This window comes from Pelobates fuscus, chromosome 4 (assembly GCF_036172605.1).
Source record: "Pelobates fuscus isolate aPelFus1 chromosome 4, aPelFus1.pri, whole genome shotgun sequence".
Taxonomy (NCBI): domain Eukaryota; kingdom Metazoa; phylum Chordata; class Amphibia; order Anura; family Pelobatidae; genus Pelobates; species Pelobates fuscus.
The window spans coordinates 271,162,805-271,179,780 of record NC_086320.1 but is presented as its reverse complement, the minus strand read 5'-3'; the positions used below and the strand labels follow the sequence as shown (position 1 = coordinate 271,179,780).

Genomic DNA, 16,976 nt, shown 5'->3' with positions numbered 1-16,976 from the left:
ATGTTACAATGCTGCCGCCCAGCCACTGAGCAATTTTCAGTTTTGTTTATTAACCCACGTAAGCATTCATTCCTGATGGTAGTACAATATAGAGCTAGTTCAATATGGATGTAATTTCTACAAGAACAGATTACACTGTTCTTTTTTTTTTTTTACAGAAAAGATGACCTTCTGTATGAAGGACACTTGCTGCTGCTTTGTGGTTAGAGCTGTCTAGAAAAAGGAGCATCGGTAAAATTTGATATTAATAAGAAAAGCTGACCTCGACAGAAACTAATGTAGTCAGGATATCATTTAAACACTCTCATCTCACGTTTCTCACAACTCTCTTTCTTTCTCTTATTCCTGTCTTTCAGCTCGATCATTATCCTCCCGAAACTTACAACCTTTCTCAGGCATCGGAGATTCAGTTTAATGGACCAAAGGCCCTTTTCCTTGGAAGAGTTATGGGTAAGTTAAGTTCCTCACAGTAATAAAATACAGTAGGTGTCTCAGAATGCCAAGCGCAATATGGATATACTTTATGGGTCACATTGAAGTTTTCAGATAAATGTAATTAAAGAGGTATTTTATAGAGGGTCTGGCTTTCCCAAAGGCAGGTACATCTATTCTACTATAACAGTTGTGACTGCTTTAAGTATTTAATTTATCCACTAAGGTCGTTTGGATTACTCAGTAGTAAAATGGTCTATATGTTTTCAGAGGAGTTGAACAAGATTATTTTAAGACTTTCATTTCATTATACAAGTTTGATCAGAGCATGGAACACATATAAACATTTAAATCAGGTTGTTTACTTGTTATCTGTGTGCATTTAAAGAACATGGGCCATGAAATGTATTGGCTACCTATGCAAGTCTCTAACCTTGTATATAAGACATATGCAGGGTCATTTACTGGTGAGTTGCCAGGATTACAAGGTGAATTCAAACTGAATTTTACATTTTAGGCCAAAACAATCAAACTGAAAACATAGTACAGATGTTTTTTTCCACTTCAATTATTTTGTTAATAAACACTGAATTGTGTCCTATTAAAACCAATATGGCGAAATTAAGGCTATATAGCCAGACTATGTCTATAGCTTACTTAGAAAAAAAAAAAAAAGATGAGTTATTTATGTATAACTATTGCTATTGAAATTTCTTTTTACTATAGTACAGAGTGATTAATCCATTTTCATTGTGAATTGAATTCCTGATCATTCACACTTTAGAGTATAACCATGATAGTATTAACAATGTTAGAAAGTTAGCAACTTTTGCCAGGACCATACCATTTTTGGGGCTCTTGCCCCAGAAAAAACAGATCCTGTCCAGCAATCAGCCTGTCAGCCTGTCCTGGCCCTTGTCTCTCCAGCTCATATACAGCCGTGGTGCAAGAAAACAGAAAGGAGGAGGAGGGCTAAAAGGTGTATAAAGAGTCTGTACCAGTCTTTGTCAGCATGGTGGATTGCCTTGCTCTAGTAAGAGTCCCTAAAGCAAGGACAACCACAGCAGACAGAGGGTGGCAGGCTGGCAGCTAAGGGTGGGTGTCTCAACATTGGATGGTGGCACTGGCGCTAATTTAAAAAAAATGTTTAATTATACTATATGACATAATACATTATAGTGTTGACATAATGTTTTTCCAGGGCCGCTTCATATTTTAACAACATCCCTGGGCCTAGGGATTGGAGCAGGCTGCAGCTCAACTCATTTATCTCAGGTTTCGTCATAGGAGTCAATCAGACCACTGCCACTTAGCTATTGCCTGGTACAGACTCCTGCTCTAGCCTATAGTCCTAGATTTTCCCATATATCCCACTACTTGCTTGAGCCCTAATTGATGTGTATTGTGGAGGAGTCATGGGGAAAAACCTACTAGACCACCAGTGATCCACACACAATCGTGCTCAGCCAACCCCCACAAAATCACATTCAGCCACTGCACACATCCTAACCAGGTTTCTTGCTTAGGGGAAGGAAGCAGGGGCAATAAGGCAGCCCTAATTTGATACTTTCACCATGGCCCTGTGGTTCCTAGTTGCACCCCTGCTTCTAATCATGTTTTTTAGAGAAGTGTGTCCGTTTCCTGGTTTCTGCTCATTTGTTCCAGTATAACATTATTGTAGTCCTTGTGCAAATTTTTCATTGATCAGTTTCTCATCAGTTCCCACTAGTGATGTCCCGAACTGTTCGCTGGCGAATAGTTCCTGGCGAACATAGCATGTTCGCGTTCACCACGGACAGCCAACATATGCGATGTTCGGTCCGCCCCCTATTCGTCATCATTGAGTAAACTTTGACCTTGTACCTCGCAGTCAGCAGACACATTCCAGCCATTCAGCAGCAGATCCTCCCTCCCAGACCCTTCCACCTCCTAGACAGCATACAATTTGGATTAATTCTGAACCTGCATTCTTTTTATTTATTTTTTTATTCTTTTTTTTTTTTAGACAGAAGTGTGTTGTATTTGAGCATGCTAGGCTGAACGTGCGTATATCATGGCTAGTTGCACTGAGGATATGAGTATATAGCAGTACATTGTTGTGAAAGATGGCTGTCATGTTTAGGGTGTAGCTTGCACATCAGAGGTGGCTCTCTAATTAGGCGGTTTAGGCGGCCGCCTAAGGCCTCGCGCTGGCTGGGGCCTCGCGGCCGCCTAAACTGCCTGTGGGCAGACTGTGTCAGGTCCTCGGTCACTGACGAGCGAGGCCCCTCCTGGCTGCCCGGCCAGCCACCGCAGACACTGGTCTGCAGCTCCGCAGTAAGCAGAGCTGCAGACCATGTGTCTTGCGAAAACCGGCCAATCAGAGCATTGCCGCGGGTTACAACGGCAACGCTCTGATGGTCTCGCGAGATTACATGGAGCTGCAGACCAGGAGCAGTGGCCACCGGACCACCAGGGAGCCCACTGGACCACCAGGGACTAAAGGTAGGCTCTCTCACCCCTCACCACACTCAGCCTCCCTACCACCCTCCCCACCACGCTCAGCCTCATCACCCTCCCTACCACCCTCAGCCAGCCTCACCACCCTCCCCACCACCCTCAGCCTCACCACCCTCCCCACCACCCTCAGCCTCATCACCCTCCCTACCACCCTCAGCCTCCTCATCCTCCCTACCACCCTCAGTCTCACCACCCTCCCCACCACCCTCAGCCTCCCTACCACCCTCAGCCTCACTACCCTCCCCACCACCCTCAGCCTCACCACCCTCAGCCTCCCTACCACCTTCATCCTTACCACCCTCCCCACCACCCTCAACGTCCCCACCCTCCCCACCACCCCCACCACCCTCAGCACCCCACAACCCTCAGCCTCAGCACCCCCCGCCACCCTCAGCCTCACCACCCCCACCACCCTCAGCCTCACCCCGTCACCGCCCTCAGCCTCACCATCCCACCAGCCGCAGCACCCCCCACCACCCTAAGCCTCAGCACCCTCAGCCTCACCACCACCCTCAGCCTCACCACCACCCTCAGCCTCACCACCCCACCACCCTCAGCATCACCCTCCCTCACCACCCTCAGCATAACCCTCCCCCACCACCCTCACCACCCTCAGCATCACCCCCCCACCCCAACCACCCGCAGCATCACCCCCTTACTATCCTCAGCATCACCCCCCACCCCCAACAGCCTCACCCCTCACCACCCTCAGCCTCACCCCCCTCAGCCTCACCCCCCTCAGCCTCACCCCCTCACCACCCTCACCATCAACCCTCTCCTTCTCACATCACCCCCTCCTTCTCACATCACCCCCTCCTTCTCACATCACCCCCCTCACTCTTACATCACCCCCCTCACTCACATCACCCCCCTCACTCTCACATCACCCCCCTCACTCTCACATCAACCCCCCCTCACTCTCACATCAACCCCCCTCAGTCTCACATCAAGCCCCCTCCTTCTCACATCACCCCCCCTCCTTCTCACATCACCCCCGCTCACTCTCACCATCACACCGCTCTCCCTCTCACCATCACCCCCCTTTCCCTCTCACCATTACCCCCCTCACACCATCACCCGCCATACACACAACACACTTCAGTCTCAGACAAAAACGCAAACATGCTCACAGAGACATACATTCTCACACACAAAGATACTCTCTGTCAGACACACTCTCAGGCACATACACAGGTAAACTGTGCATCAATGTGTATATGTGACTTTTTTTGTTAGTGGGGCCTCATGTTTGAGTTTCGCCTAAGGCCTCATAAAGTCTAGAGCCACCTCTGTTGCACGTTATCAACTGTGTATTTATATCAGCAGCTCCACCACTAGTTATAAATCAAGTGTGAGTCGCCCCATGAGATGAGACTAGTGAATAACATGGTGTGGAGGATCGGCTATAGTGGGACATGCTTGGCAGGCTGCTGTTTACTGCTTGTGCTCATCCGATCCCTTCTGGGCGCCAGGTGCAGATCCTGGGAGTCCCTGATACCTGGAACAACAAAGGTAACAGCAAAGGCAAGTCTCTGGCTGAGTGCCGGGTTCGCGGCTTGAGGTGGTGGAAGCTTGTTTTGTCGGGTGGTCGGATCTGTCCCGGTGGTGCTTCACGTCCGGTGCGGGATTGTGGTGGCTTAAGGTGGAGGTGAGTGCTTGACGTGGGGCAGGCTCTGCATTTCTGTTTGTGCCTCCGGTCCCGTCTTCGACGCCTTTTGCGTTGGTGAATTTTAATGGGGCCTGCTTCGCTTAGCTGTGGTGGAGCTTGTTGGGGCTGTGGTGGAGCTTGTTGGGGCTTCCTGCTTGTTATTTGCTTCCAAAATTGATTAAAGAGTCTGTCCAGCTTAGACTCAATATCCTGTCATGCTTTGCTGGTACCAGGAGGACAAGCGGCTGCCGCCATATTGGGAGAGTCGCAGATGAGTATGTCAGCCTGGGCGGCTATGCTCTGTGCGTCCATTAGCTCCAGACAGCCTCTCAGGGGTGGACCGGGATAACCCCCACTGGTCCGAAGGGGGGGGGGTAACAGAGCTCCGCCGGGAAGTAGCTGCTCCTGGGCATCCCAGGATCGGGAGATCGGCCGCCTCTCCTGCCCAGTGAGCACCAGGCCACACTTGCCACGCGGAGGTAAGTAAGACTCTGTCGAGTTGCTGACCGCTATTAAGCATGTCGGGTCGGTCAGATAGGAGCAACATTGCTGGGTCATCCCCTTCTGGGGTGAAATTCGCTTGTTGATAGCTGCTTAAAGTGAGATATTGAGGGAGCTCACACGAAGTGCGTCTTTCCTCCATGACAGCTAGGCCCCGCCCCCCGGAAGCTGCATTCTTAGTGAGAGGAGGGACAGTGTAGCTGCTGCTGATTTAATAGGGAAATCGATAGCTAGGCTAGTGTATTCAGTGTCCACTACAGTCCTGAAGGACTCATCTGATCTCTGCTGTAAGGACAGCACCCCAAAAAGCCCTTTTTAGGGCTAGAACATCAGTCTGCTTTTTTTTCCCTGTGTAATCTAATTGCAGTTGCCTGCCTGCCAGCGTGTGTGTCAGGCTCACAGCGTATACTATGCCCACTTGCCCAGTGCCACCACTCATATCTGGTGTCACAATACCTTGCATTTTTGACTGTAATATAATAGCAGTCAGTTTCCTTCACACTTGTGCGTTTCAGGGCCTGCCAGGGCACAGTGTCACACCAGTGCAACTCATATCTGGTGTAACAGTAGTGTACATTAAAAAAAAAAACTAGAAATTTGACTGTGAAATAATAGCAGTCAGTTTCCTTCACACGTGTGCGTTTCAGGGCCTGCCAGGGCACAGTGTCACACCAGTGCAACTCATATCTGGTGTAACAGTAGTGTACATTTTAAAAAAAAAAATACAGGGGGCTTGTTGTCACCTTTCGGGGACCCTTGGTGTTGTACGTGGCTGGGTGGAGGAAGAGACCTTCAATGACATCAGTGAGGACAAGGAACGGGACATGGCTAGCTTGGTATCCAACCTTGTGCAAATGGGGAGTTTGCGGTTGTGCAAATGGACTGTTTGCGGTTGTTTGCGTTGCATTAAACGGGGAGTTTGTTCTGTCACTGTGAAGCGGGCGTAACCCTTACACTACCTGATCGATACATCATCATACCTGATGTTTTAAAGCACGTTATTCCAAACAATTTAGGAATGTTAGGTGATTTATGCCCTTTATGGATTAAAACCAGACTCTGCATCAACTATGTAATTTTCCATGGGAGTTTCGCCATGGATCCCCCTCCGGCATGCCACAGTCCAGGTGTTAGTCCCCTTGAAACAACTTTTCCATCACTATTGTGGCCAGAAAGAGTCCCTGTGGGTTTTAAAATTCGCCTGCCTATTGAAGTCTATGGCGGTTCGCCCGTTCGCGAACATTTGCGGAAGTTCGCGTTCGCCGTTCGCGAACGGAAAATTTTATGTTTGCGACATCACTAGTTCCCACTATTTTGCATCAGTGCACAGGGATCCAGCATTCCTGCATCCTGATCTTCTGACCCCCTGGTTCCTGTTCTCACCATTCTGGGCAAACTACTTTGCTGTGTCAACTTTGTAGCTAGTGCTGTGAATGAATTACCAAAGTCTTGAAGCTAAAAATATTAGCACAAGCCTATTAAAGGGACACTATAGTCACCAGAACAACTACAGCTTAATGCACTGTGTTACATTGCTGGCTAGGACTCTCTGCTATACACAGATGAGCAAAATCTTGTGACCTAAGTGGGGCCTAACTGAAAAGCAAAAAGCAAGAGTTTTTGCCCGTTCTAAGTGGTCTCATATTTGCGGTTTGTTAGTGCAGTTTCTGAGGGTCTCATTAAGTTAAAAGGGTGATCCAGACTTGGACTTGTGCTTGGTGTGCCTAGATGTGTTATCCACTACACCTGCCTAAAGGACAAATCAACCATCAGAACCATCAGAACCAGAAGGAACTTTTTGGCGTTTCATATCTGAACCAATCTTGTGGGTGGGATCCGTCTGATGTATGACTGTCCTAGATTCTTTCTAGGTTCTTTCTGTACTGGCACTTCTGAGCAAAACAAAACTGTTTCAGACTTAAGCTGGGATTTACCAAAGGACAGGCTACTAGTTTTGTGCCAATTCTTTTTTTTTTTTTTTTTTTTTTTTTTATGTATTTCTATGCCAAAGCTCTGTTTTGTCTTTCTGCATCTTCACAGTATGTTTGGATTTATGTTCTTTCTCTTTATCTATTTTCTGCAGCACTTTTTAGGTTATGCCTCATGACTGCATTCTACCCATCAAGGGAGAGGGGAGGCAGGGGTGTTGAAGAAGCTGACCACACTACAGGGATTTTTTTCAGACTTAAATAGAAACCTGCAATGGTCTGTAATGATACACTAGTTTAAAAAAAGAAAATTATTCTGGTAATGGGTTAAATACAAAGATAAAACAGACTATAATGTTGGGAACCCTAGGGTCACTATAAAACAAGACGGGGCTTGAATAGTTCAACTACCAGAAGACTGTTATTGCAATGGAGCATAATCCTCAGCTCATTACAACTTTTTATAATTTAAACCAAGTAGGTCGGTCACTAAGTCCTATCTAGACTACCATCTAGAGGCTGTCATGGCTTCCTTTGCTCAGGCTTCTTTGCTCAGGCTTCTGAGCTTTGTGCATAAACCTTAATCTATTTTGTTTACATGCCCATCATATTCACATTCAGGAGTGTAGTCTTTAGATTCATTTTGGGGTCCTCTAAGGAGAGTTGAAATTAAAGGTTTGTATGTTGTTCAGGTGCTAGCTCTGTTCACAAACTCTTTAATTTTGAAGAACATTTTAGCTCCATACGAAACTAGGGAGATGGTTAGTATATAGCTCCCTAATTTGGTACCAGTGGAATCTGGTCCATATGGGTAAGTGGGGCAATGCCCCACAGTTTTTTCCTACAACACAGTTTTTGTCGTAAAAAAAATAATATTTTTTTAATAAAAAGGCTGAGCTTGATGGACATAACTTTTTTAAATTATGTAACTATGTTAACTTATTGAAAATTGTATGAACTCTGACAAGTGTGTTAGAACAAAACACATGTCTGTCATGATTATATTTACAGTTTCTATTCTCCCCTTTATTAATGACTGGAGATGCAGCTGCTTTTGAACAGGGCATGGCATCTCTTGGGGTTAGAGGGAGGTAGAGCCCAACAAGACAGAGGGCATCTCTTCAAACTTCAACAACCACCACTTTTTAGTAGCCTTATGTAGGATTGCCAATTTTAAGGATACCATATAAGCAAGCACCCTACTAAACACAACAGCTCTCTAATGTGATGCCTGTAAATAAAGTAATCCCTCATAAAGATACCAAAATTATTATTTATTGGAAAGAAAGAATGAAAAAATAACATTTTGTCCATTATGCAATGTTTATTCTTTCATTTTTTTCATCATGCAATTCACCTATGTTAATGTTATATGTATATATTTTGCAGTAAACTGATTGGCCTATGTTGGTGCCCTATTAGGTTTGAATATTTACCTGAATTTGTTTCTATGGACAATATTCAGCGAAAGGAAACTGTCATATAAATGAGCACTGGACATACCAAACAAAATAAAAAGTTTTAGAGAAAAGTTATTTAGTAGAACCAAATGTTCTTGCCATTCCAATGTCTTCTGACAGGTTATTCACTGAAGTGACAACTATTGGGAATTCAAAGTGAATTGAAAGTGGCTTTCAAATTTAAATCCGAAAATGCCGAACTTGAACCATAGCTAACTTGAGAATGTTTTTGTTTGGGTATTTTGGACCTTAAATGTGAAATTCACTTTGTATTCACTAGGAGTTCCTGACAATTAACACTTTAGTTAGTACAATAACCCTGTACATGCCAGAACATCAAGACAACATTTTCTATTTTTGCAGTGAAGTGCTGCTCAATCATTATTTTATGTGTGTGGTATTATAAATTAAAAGCACCCTGTGTTTTTATTAGTCCACTTTCCTTATTTATTTCAAGGTGTTGCTTATTGTCCATTGGGGTTTGAATACAAAATTTTTATTATAATATAGGAATCCTTCAGCCATATCTTTCATGGCAAAATGAAAACAATTTTTGAAGGAAATTTGCACCTAAATTCTTCTAATTCTGTCTTCATTTATATGACAGAAAGATGGCTGATCAAACATGCGTAATGTAATTTCATTTTATTTTTGTAAACACAAATCACTGTATGGTCAGATAGTACCTATTTGTTTTTCTATTATCTTTTATTATCTTTTTCAATACAAAAAAAAGCAAAAAAAGGAAAACTGAGATCCTAAAAGCTTTTTAGTATCTTCATTGAACTTAATTCATGTAACGGATCCCCTATACTCCGACTGGAAATTTCCGCTGTAGTTCTCCCAAATTCCCAGTGAAGCAGTGATTATAGCTCCCAATTCCCCAAACATCAGTCTAGACTTGATGAAGGGTAGAAACTAATGTGTTTAATCATGGCCAAATGGCCTACTTATATTCAAAACAAGGATGCAGTAAAACACGCCTAGAATACTCCCACAAAATGTTGTCAGAGTAATTCGGTATAAAACCATAAAATATCAAAATAAATAAAAAAATACATACATATCAAATAGGAACCCCCACAAATTATATTTTGTTAAATAGCCCTGATCTGAGTGCCCAAGTTCTCCAAATAGCGCACTGATCCATGCAGTGTAGGGGAAACGCCACTGTGTGGAAGTTCTGACCGGCCGCACACATGGTCCTATGCCCAAAACAGTTCCATGACATTTGTGGTGCTTTGGCTAGTCAACTCCTGTGGCCGCAATACAGGGTGCTCCACCTGGGTCTTGGGTAGCGTTTGTTCCCCTCAGTCTCAGGCACCTTTCATCTAAAAAGTGCTCGCCTGGTGGATTCAAAAGTCCTTCAAAACCCCGGACCAAGTTGCCTGGGAGCCGCACGATCACCTCATGCCGAAAACCGTTCCATAACATTCGCGACTAAGTCCCGCTGAGGTGACCGGGAACCCATGAAGTCCTTATGCCAAATTTAGTTCCATAACAATCGCAGCTAAGTACCGCTGGGAACAATTTGTGGGTTTCTTCATGCGAACGCCCGCCAAAGAGCTAGTGTTCGGTTCCATTCGAATGAAGTGAAAGTGCAAACCCAGGGGCACCCAGGGAAAGCTGGTAATGGAGCCTGGGGAGATTTAACTCCCGAACAGGGTCTCTGTATGTGGCCCATTGTCCTTTGGCAGGAGGCTAGCTAGCAGACTTCTCCAGGAGTTTGTGACAAACGTCCAGGGTAAGGAGAGTTTGTCACAATTCATTTAAACAATCTTATTCCATACTTCCTCCCATGCATATTATGCCATGATTCCATTAGATTTTTTGTCAGATATTAGTAACCTGGGTAAGCAGTCACATCCTTATGCCATACAATCACTTTAAATATGTAAGTCCTTGTATCTGTCTAGCCAAGGAGTCATGATAATAACATTGATTACTTGTGATGGGAAAGGAAATACTAATAATTAGGAGAAGTCTTTCTGCCTGGAATTCTATTTGAGAAGATACTTGCAGCACCTTCTAGAGTGTTCTAGAGTGTTTTTGCAAATTCCAGCAAACGATATCTTTGTTTAAATATTTTTTTATTGAGACAGAAAAAGATGAAGTATAATACATATTTACCGTACATGCCATAAACAACTCAGCTTACAGAAATCCATAATAAGACAAAGTAGCAGTTACAATGTTTGAAATAAAATAATTTGTGTCTAAGTAGATTCTCTATCTTGTATTTTTTCTTTTTTTTAAATAATGAACAATTAAGCCTCATGTCAAAGGAAAACAGCACTTTTATTTGAAATAAAGCAAAAATAGTCCAGCACATTACCTTGAATATTAGTCAATATAAAAAATAAAAGGAAAAATAAAAGGAGAAAATAGAATTTAAACTCAATATAGTGATTAACTTGAAATGTTAGACTCAACAGTTGGTTATCTGTTAAGGTGGCCATCTAACTTCCATATATATGAAACCAGTATGTGTATTTTTTATTTATATATATGTGTATAGATAGATAGATAGATATAGGCACAGGTCTTTTCCGTCTGCATGCTACACATACGCGAGCATCTTGTTCCAGAGTTTAAAACACTATGAACATGCTATGTTCGCCGGGAACTATTCACCAGCGAATAGTTCGGGACATCACTAATATGCAGTAATGAGGGTGGCTGCTGTTTATATTATTTGGAGCCCAGGCCTTGTGCACCCGGCATTACAAAGGATATTGGAGCTTGAGTGCAAGGATTTGTGTGTGTGTGTTCATATATTTATTCAGGGGGACTGCCCCTGCAGGCAGTCTCATAGACTGCTTTGCGGCCATGTGATTGAGATGTCCGTCGTGATCACATGGCCCTGGAGACAGTGGCGTACACACAACCCATGGGGCCCCGGTGCGAAAACTGATCCGTGGGCCCCCCCTGCTCGCGCTTTTACTCTGCACGGGCTGGGGCCGCAACACATGGCGGCGGGCACCTGGTCACAGGGCTGCGACCCGTGCGACGGTGGTATGTACGCTGGTGCATGCATAAACACATACACTTAAAGGACCACTACAGACACCCAGATCACATCAGTTCAATGAAGTGGTCTGGGTGCCAGGTCTCTCTAGTTTTAACCTCTCTAGTTTTAGCGCCAAGGGAGTCCAGCGCTGGAGAAAGGTAAGTGCTTAAGACACACACACACACACACTCTCATGAACAGACGCACACATTTACTGACAGAAAAACACTCAGTGACAGACATACATAAACACACACACACTAACACACACTCACACTTTTTTTTTAAATTTAATACCCCCAGCCTCCTTACCTGTGGGAGAGCTGAGGGGATTCCCTGGGGTCCAGTGGTGCTGCTGGCCCTGCTGTCACCCGGCTGGCTGGTCCTGCGGTATGTATGTCACTAGGCAAGCCTCTTATCCTGGGGGGCCCAGGAGCTGGCCACCATAGGCCCCCCCAAGGCTGGCCCTGCTGTCACCCGGCTGGCGCGCGTGCGAGGTAGCACTCTCCCCTGAGTGCTTCCTCTTCAGCTCCCTCGCGCGCCGCGTACTGATGCCAGAGCCGGAAGATGACGTCATCTTCCGGCTCCGGTTTCTGTGCGGTGCGACCCCGGTATGTACGCCACTGCCTGGAGAGTTGAAATGGAAGCAGAGGGAATGCCTGTTTCGAGAGGCAGTCCCCCCAGACCTGGATCGCCGATCCAGGTAAGTTTGCAGGCACAGGAGCGCTCACGATCGTTAGGGCATACTATGCCGCAATAACGGCATTTAGGCTAACTAAATGTGGGGTGGCATAGTACGCCCTAATGGCGTTAATGGGTTAATTATGTTATACACATTATTTCTAAATATACTGCTAAAAATGTCATGCTCATGATATAAATATCCTAAAGTCGTGTTGCATTTATAAGTGGCATACAATATATAATACATATATGCTTTAGCACAGGGATGATGGTAAGGTAGACCCCAGAAGTATTAAAACTGCAGCTTCCATAGTGCTTTTTCATTCTACAATCATGCTAACCTCATGCAAAACATCTTTGAGGTTGTAGTTTTACAACATCAGGGGATCTGCATTTTGAGCAGTCTTGTATAAACAAATGGCCCACTTGTCATTTACCTGACTTGATAATTGCAAGACTAAACCTTAAGTCTCGAGCTGTAATAAAGCGTTGTTCAGTGATTATAGCCCATTCCCCCAGTAACTAGACAACACACAGTTCTGGGAGTCAACTGAGGTTTATTGAGCCCCAACCGGCCTTTTTATGCACAGACCCCCAGAATGGGGTCTCCATTGATTATTACAGAAACCCATCCCAGGCATCTCTGTATCAATTGAGTCAAAAGAAGGATAACTTAATTAACTCTCAGTTACAGGAAATCATGCAAAATTGCACAAAATACCCTGAAAACATATCTAAAATATACAGGAACAGTACAAATCTTATATCCCCGAATAGCCTGGATCTGAGCGCCCAACTTGTCCACACAGCGCTCAGATGCATTCGGTGTAACAGAATCGCCATCCGGGTAAAGTTTTGACAAGAAAAGGGGCAGTGGCCGGTCTATATTTGGGGGTTCCTGTGCGAACACCGACGAACAATCCCCCTGGCTTTTAGGGAGTGAATGCTCTCCTGTTCGGTAGTTCCCTTCTCTGGAACGGCGTTCTCCTAATTAGTCTGGTAAAGGAACTGGCAACAGTGCAAGTTTCTCCGGAGTTTGCAGGATCGCGTAGCCGATTCCAGACACTCGACGACCATGTACCGCTGCTTGTGTTCGTGAGACAAAATGGCGACTACTCCTGTTAACAATGATTGGTTAAATAAATCTGTTAATGATTTTGCTAGTACAACACTTAGCTCTTTTAATATCTTTGGGTCTATCCCATCAGTCTCCATCTACTTATTTGTCTTTACTTTTAACAGTTGAAATATAACCTCTTCCTTATTTAAACTTCCATGTAACAAATGAATTATTTATGCCTTTTTTCCCTAACTGAGGTCCCTTTCCTTCATTTTCATCTGTAAATACTGAACAAAAAAATTCATTGAGGCACTATGCCAGACCTATATCCTCTTTTACATACCTTCCTTCTTTTAATTTTAATCCATTTAAACCTTGTTTTACTTTCCTTTTCTCATTTATGTATCTAAAAATGTTTTGTTGCCTTTTTTACAGACTGTGCTATCCTCTCTTCTATATGTGCTTTGGAAGCTCTTATACCTTGCTTTGCCTCCTTCTGCCTAGTCTTATAGATTTGTCTATCTTTCTCACTCTGGTTTTTTTTTTTTTATCACTACTAAATGCTAACTTTTGGGTTTTTTTATATTTTGCCCACTTCTGCGGAGTATCACAGTGTTTTTTTTATTTTTTCTGCTCTTACTGACAAGCCTAATGGAATCGGCCTTCTTGAATAGTGTAATTTTGCAAGTAATATATGAAACCATAAGCTTATTAACAGCCTGGCACATAATCTCAAACTTTTTAATTTTAGACATGCATCTCCAGTTACCTCATAACCAAGCCCAAACTTCCAAAAATCCTCCTGACTTGTATTCCACAAGTTCACAAAGGAGTGCACTTTTTGGAAGATAGGCAACTTACCAAAGCTGCTAGAGACACCAATAAGTCTCCTTAGCTGCTGCTAGTAAATAGCTATAGATACGGTATATATATTTACAACAAAATTCTCAGTGCATTTATTTATTATTCATGGTCAATTTTTGTGTGTCAAGAAAATGTAACTTAGCCCTAGAGTTAGATGTCTAATATTATTTAAAAAATAGAATAAAAAAAATGGAGTAAACATTTCGCCCTTTAATTTCTGTTAAGCAAGCTCCCTATTGCTGGTAAATGATGTTTTCAGCTCCTAGAAAAGCATTAAAGAAAATAACCACGCTGAATCATTACGCTCATGAAGTTGCATTCATTGGAAAACTGGATCGCTGTTATCATTAATAGACTCATAAAAACTAAATAAGATATTAATCTCGTGTTTGCTATTTCTCCACTGAAATGTATTTTATTTGTGTTGGCCTTTTAAATGAGGTGTAAGGTGCATGGGTGTCCCATATATCAATGCCTGGTGTGTTTTTTTTACATCCTCAAGCTGTGCTCTGTTTTGATCGCACGTTCCTAACATTTCGGCCAGGTTGTTATTAAGCTTATAGTCTCATATATTACTTGCACAAAATTACACCACTAAAGAAGGCCAAGATGATCCGAAATATTTTTTTTTCAAATTCTACATGAATCTTTCTGAATGCAAAATACTATATGCAATATACTGTATACCTGACTCCTAATCAAATGTTATCATAAATGCCAACATTCTGATTAGGACAGCTATTTCCATGTACATAACTACAATACCAAAATCTATTTACTTAATTTCATAAATAATTTAACAAACAAATAACGTATTGTACTGAAATAAAATTTGGAGTACATTTAAATTATGCAGTTTAGACATAAAGTACTGTATTGTTTATTTCTTGTACACAGTGTGATACACTAAAACAGTACAAACATTACCAGATCATAATCAATGTGGGAAATTAGGAAAAATATAGGCAAAAGGGGATGTAAAAAGTGAGAGTGAGCAACTCATTTATACAGAAGTGGAAATTTAACACGTATGAAGGGGACAAACAAAACACATGGGCACTTGAGTGCATTATGCATTCAGAAGACACACAAAAAAGTCGACATGACAGACATGTTTAAATTATTGTTTTTTTTAAATGGTTGTTTTGGGGGCTGGCATTGTGATCTAATTATTGAAGATCTTCAAAAGGGAAAGTGAAGACCTTCCGAAATGGAAGGTCTTAAAGGGGAAGTGGCTATTGTCACAGTCTGTCTGACATCTACTTGAAGCATGTTCTCAACCAAATGTAAACATTGATGTTTTACAGAAATGGAAATGTTTTATATTACTAGAGTAAAGAGGCAGCATCTATACACAAAACCAACTATATTAATGGAATACTCTAGACCCCTACAGAACTTTAGCTTGCTGAAAAGCTTAATGTGTGAAGGGTGTGTATTTTTTTTTTTTTTTTTTACAGAAAGGGCAGATTTTAATAGAAATGTGCACGTTTATTAATTAACCTTGTTACACCCCCTGTTTTTCAAGCAGACAACTTGTCCTGTTACTTCCTGGTTTGTTTAGATGTACTGTAAACTTAAGAATATGGAAAGACTTCTCATTAAGCTGCATTGTGAAGTCTGTGATTGGACAGTCACAGGAAGTCTGGGCTGGGGAAGAATGAGATGGCGTGCAAAGGCTGCAGAAAAGAGATTTGCAACTTTTGCATGCTTTTTTTTTAGATACACCCACAATTAAAAAAAATGCACACATAAATGCATTCACACTTTCATTGTGGGTATATCTATTAAAAAGTGATTTTTATGTTTTTTTTGTATTTGGGCACTGGAGTGTCATTTTAAATATAGTTGATTTGTTTATGCTTAGAGTGTCCCTTTAAGTTATATTTAAGGTGGCTTAACGTGCTAACTGTGGCAGCAGCCATAGTCTGGAAAACACGTTAAGACAGATACAGTACGGTATTTGTTCTTGTTTATGTTATTCAAAATTTTGATCCTACTTCTTTCCTTGAAGCGAGGAGTGGCTGAGCACACAAAAATGTAAAGTAAAGCTTTTCTGTTTTTATTTTGGTTTTGTATACATACTGTTTCTTATGCTTTTATAATTTATTTATATGTTTATTTATTTAAGTTTTTTCTAACAAATGTATTCCTTTTTTATAAACTAAATCAGTTTACAATTTTAGATTTATAATTGCCTACAATATTTTTTCATTTTTATTTGGGGATATATAAAAAAAAGTTATGAGCTATGCAACCACACCTACAAGTAATGGTATTGTACACATTCGTAACTAGAAAAAAATAAATAAATCAAGGCCTTGAAGCAAAGACTCACTTGGGAACCTACCTTTCACTTAAATACAATCTTAAATGCTTTGTAAAACATCACAGAATTCAGTTCCAAAAGCTTTCCACTTCACATATGCAATTTAATCACGTATATCCTGCAGCTGTCTCCACAACTCATGTTCTTTCTGTGCGGAGAGTGCATCAGGCTGAATAGCCATCGTTGCCATTGTGCTAATTCGAAAGCTTTGAGCTTAATGAGTATTGCTGTCATGCCATTGATCCATACCCACAACGGCTGGAATTTCTCAACTGCTTCTCATTTAAACGTTTCTTATATTGAATGTATATTATAAAGAAAAATGGAAATCAATCAAAAATATTACTATTAGTATTATTATTATTTGCATAACACCAACATATTCTAGAGTTCTGTATAATAGGGAGATAAAGAAATTGACAATCAATATGTAATTCATGATTATCTCTTATATATCCTATAATAGAAAATCGATAGCATTAAAAAGACTGTGTCAATGTAATGCTATGAAAGGTTAGATACACTGTAAGAAAACACGATTACTTCTTTGTTGCTGCTGTA

General features: G+C 42.2%; 1 protein-coding gene across 2 annotated transcripts in view; it reads left to right on the top strand.

Annotated features, from left to right (window-relative positions):
- CNTNAP2 (contactin associated protein 2) overlaps positions 1-16,976 on the top strand; it is a 1,581,556-nt gene that overhangs the window by 1,516,490 nt on the left and 48,090 nt on the right. For both annotated transcript variants that reach the window (XM_063452116.1, XM_063452115.1), the window contains exon 21: positions 357-450. In XM_063452116.1, the coding sequence (XP_063308186.1) occupies positions 357-450 (94 nt within the window). The remainder of the gene's footprint in view (positions 1-356; positions 451-16,976) is intronic.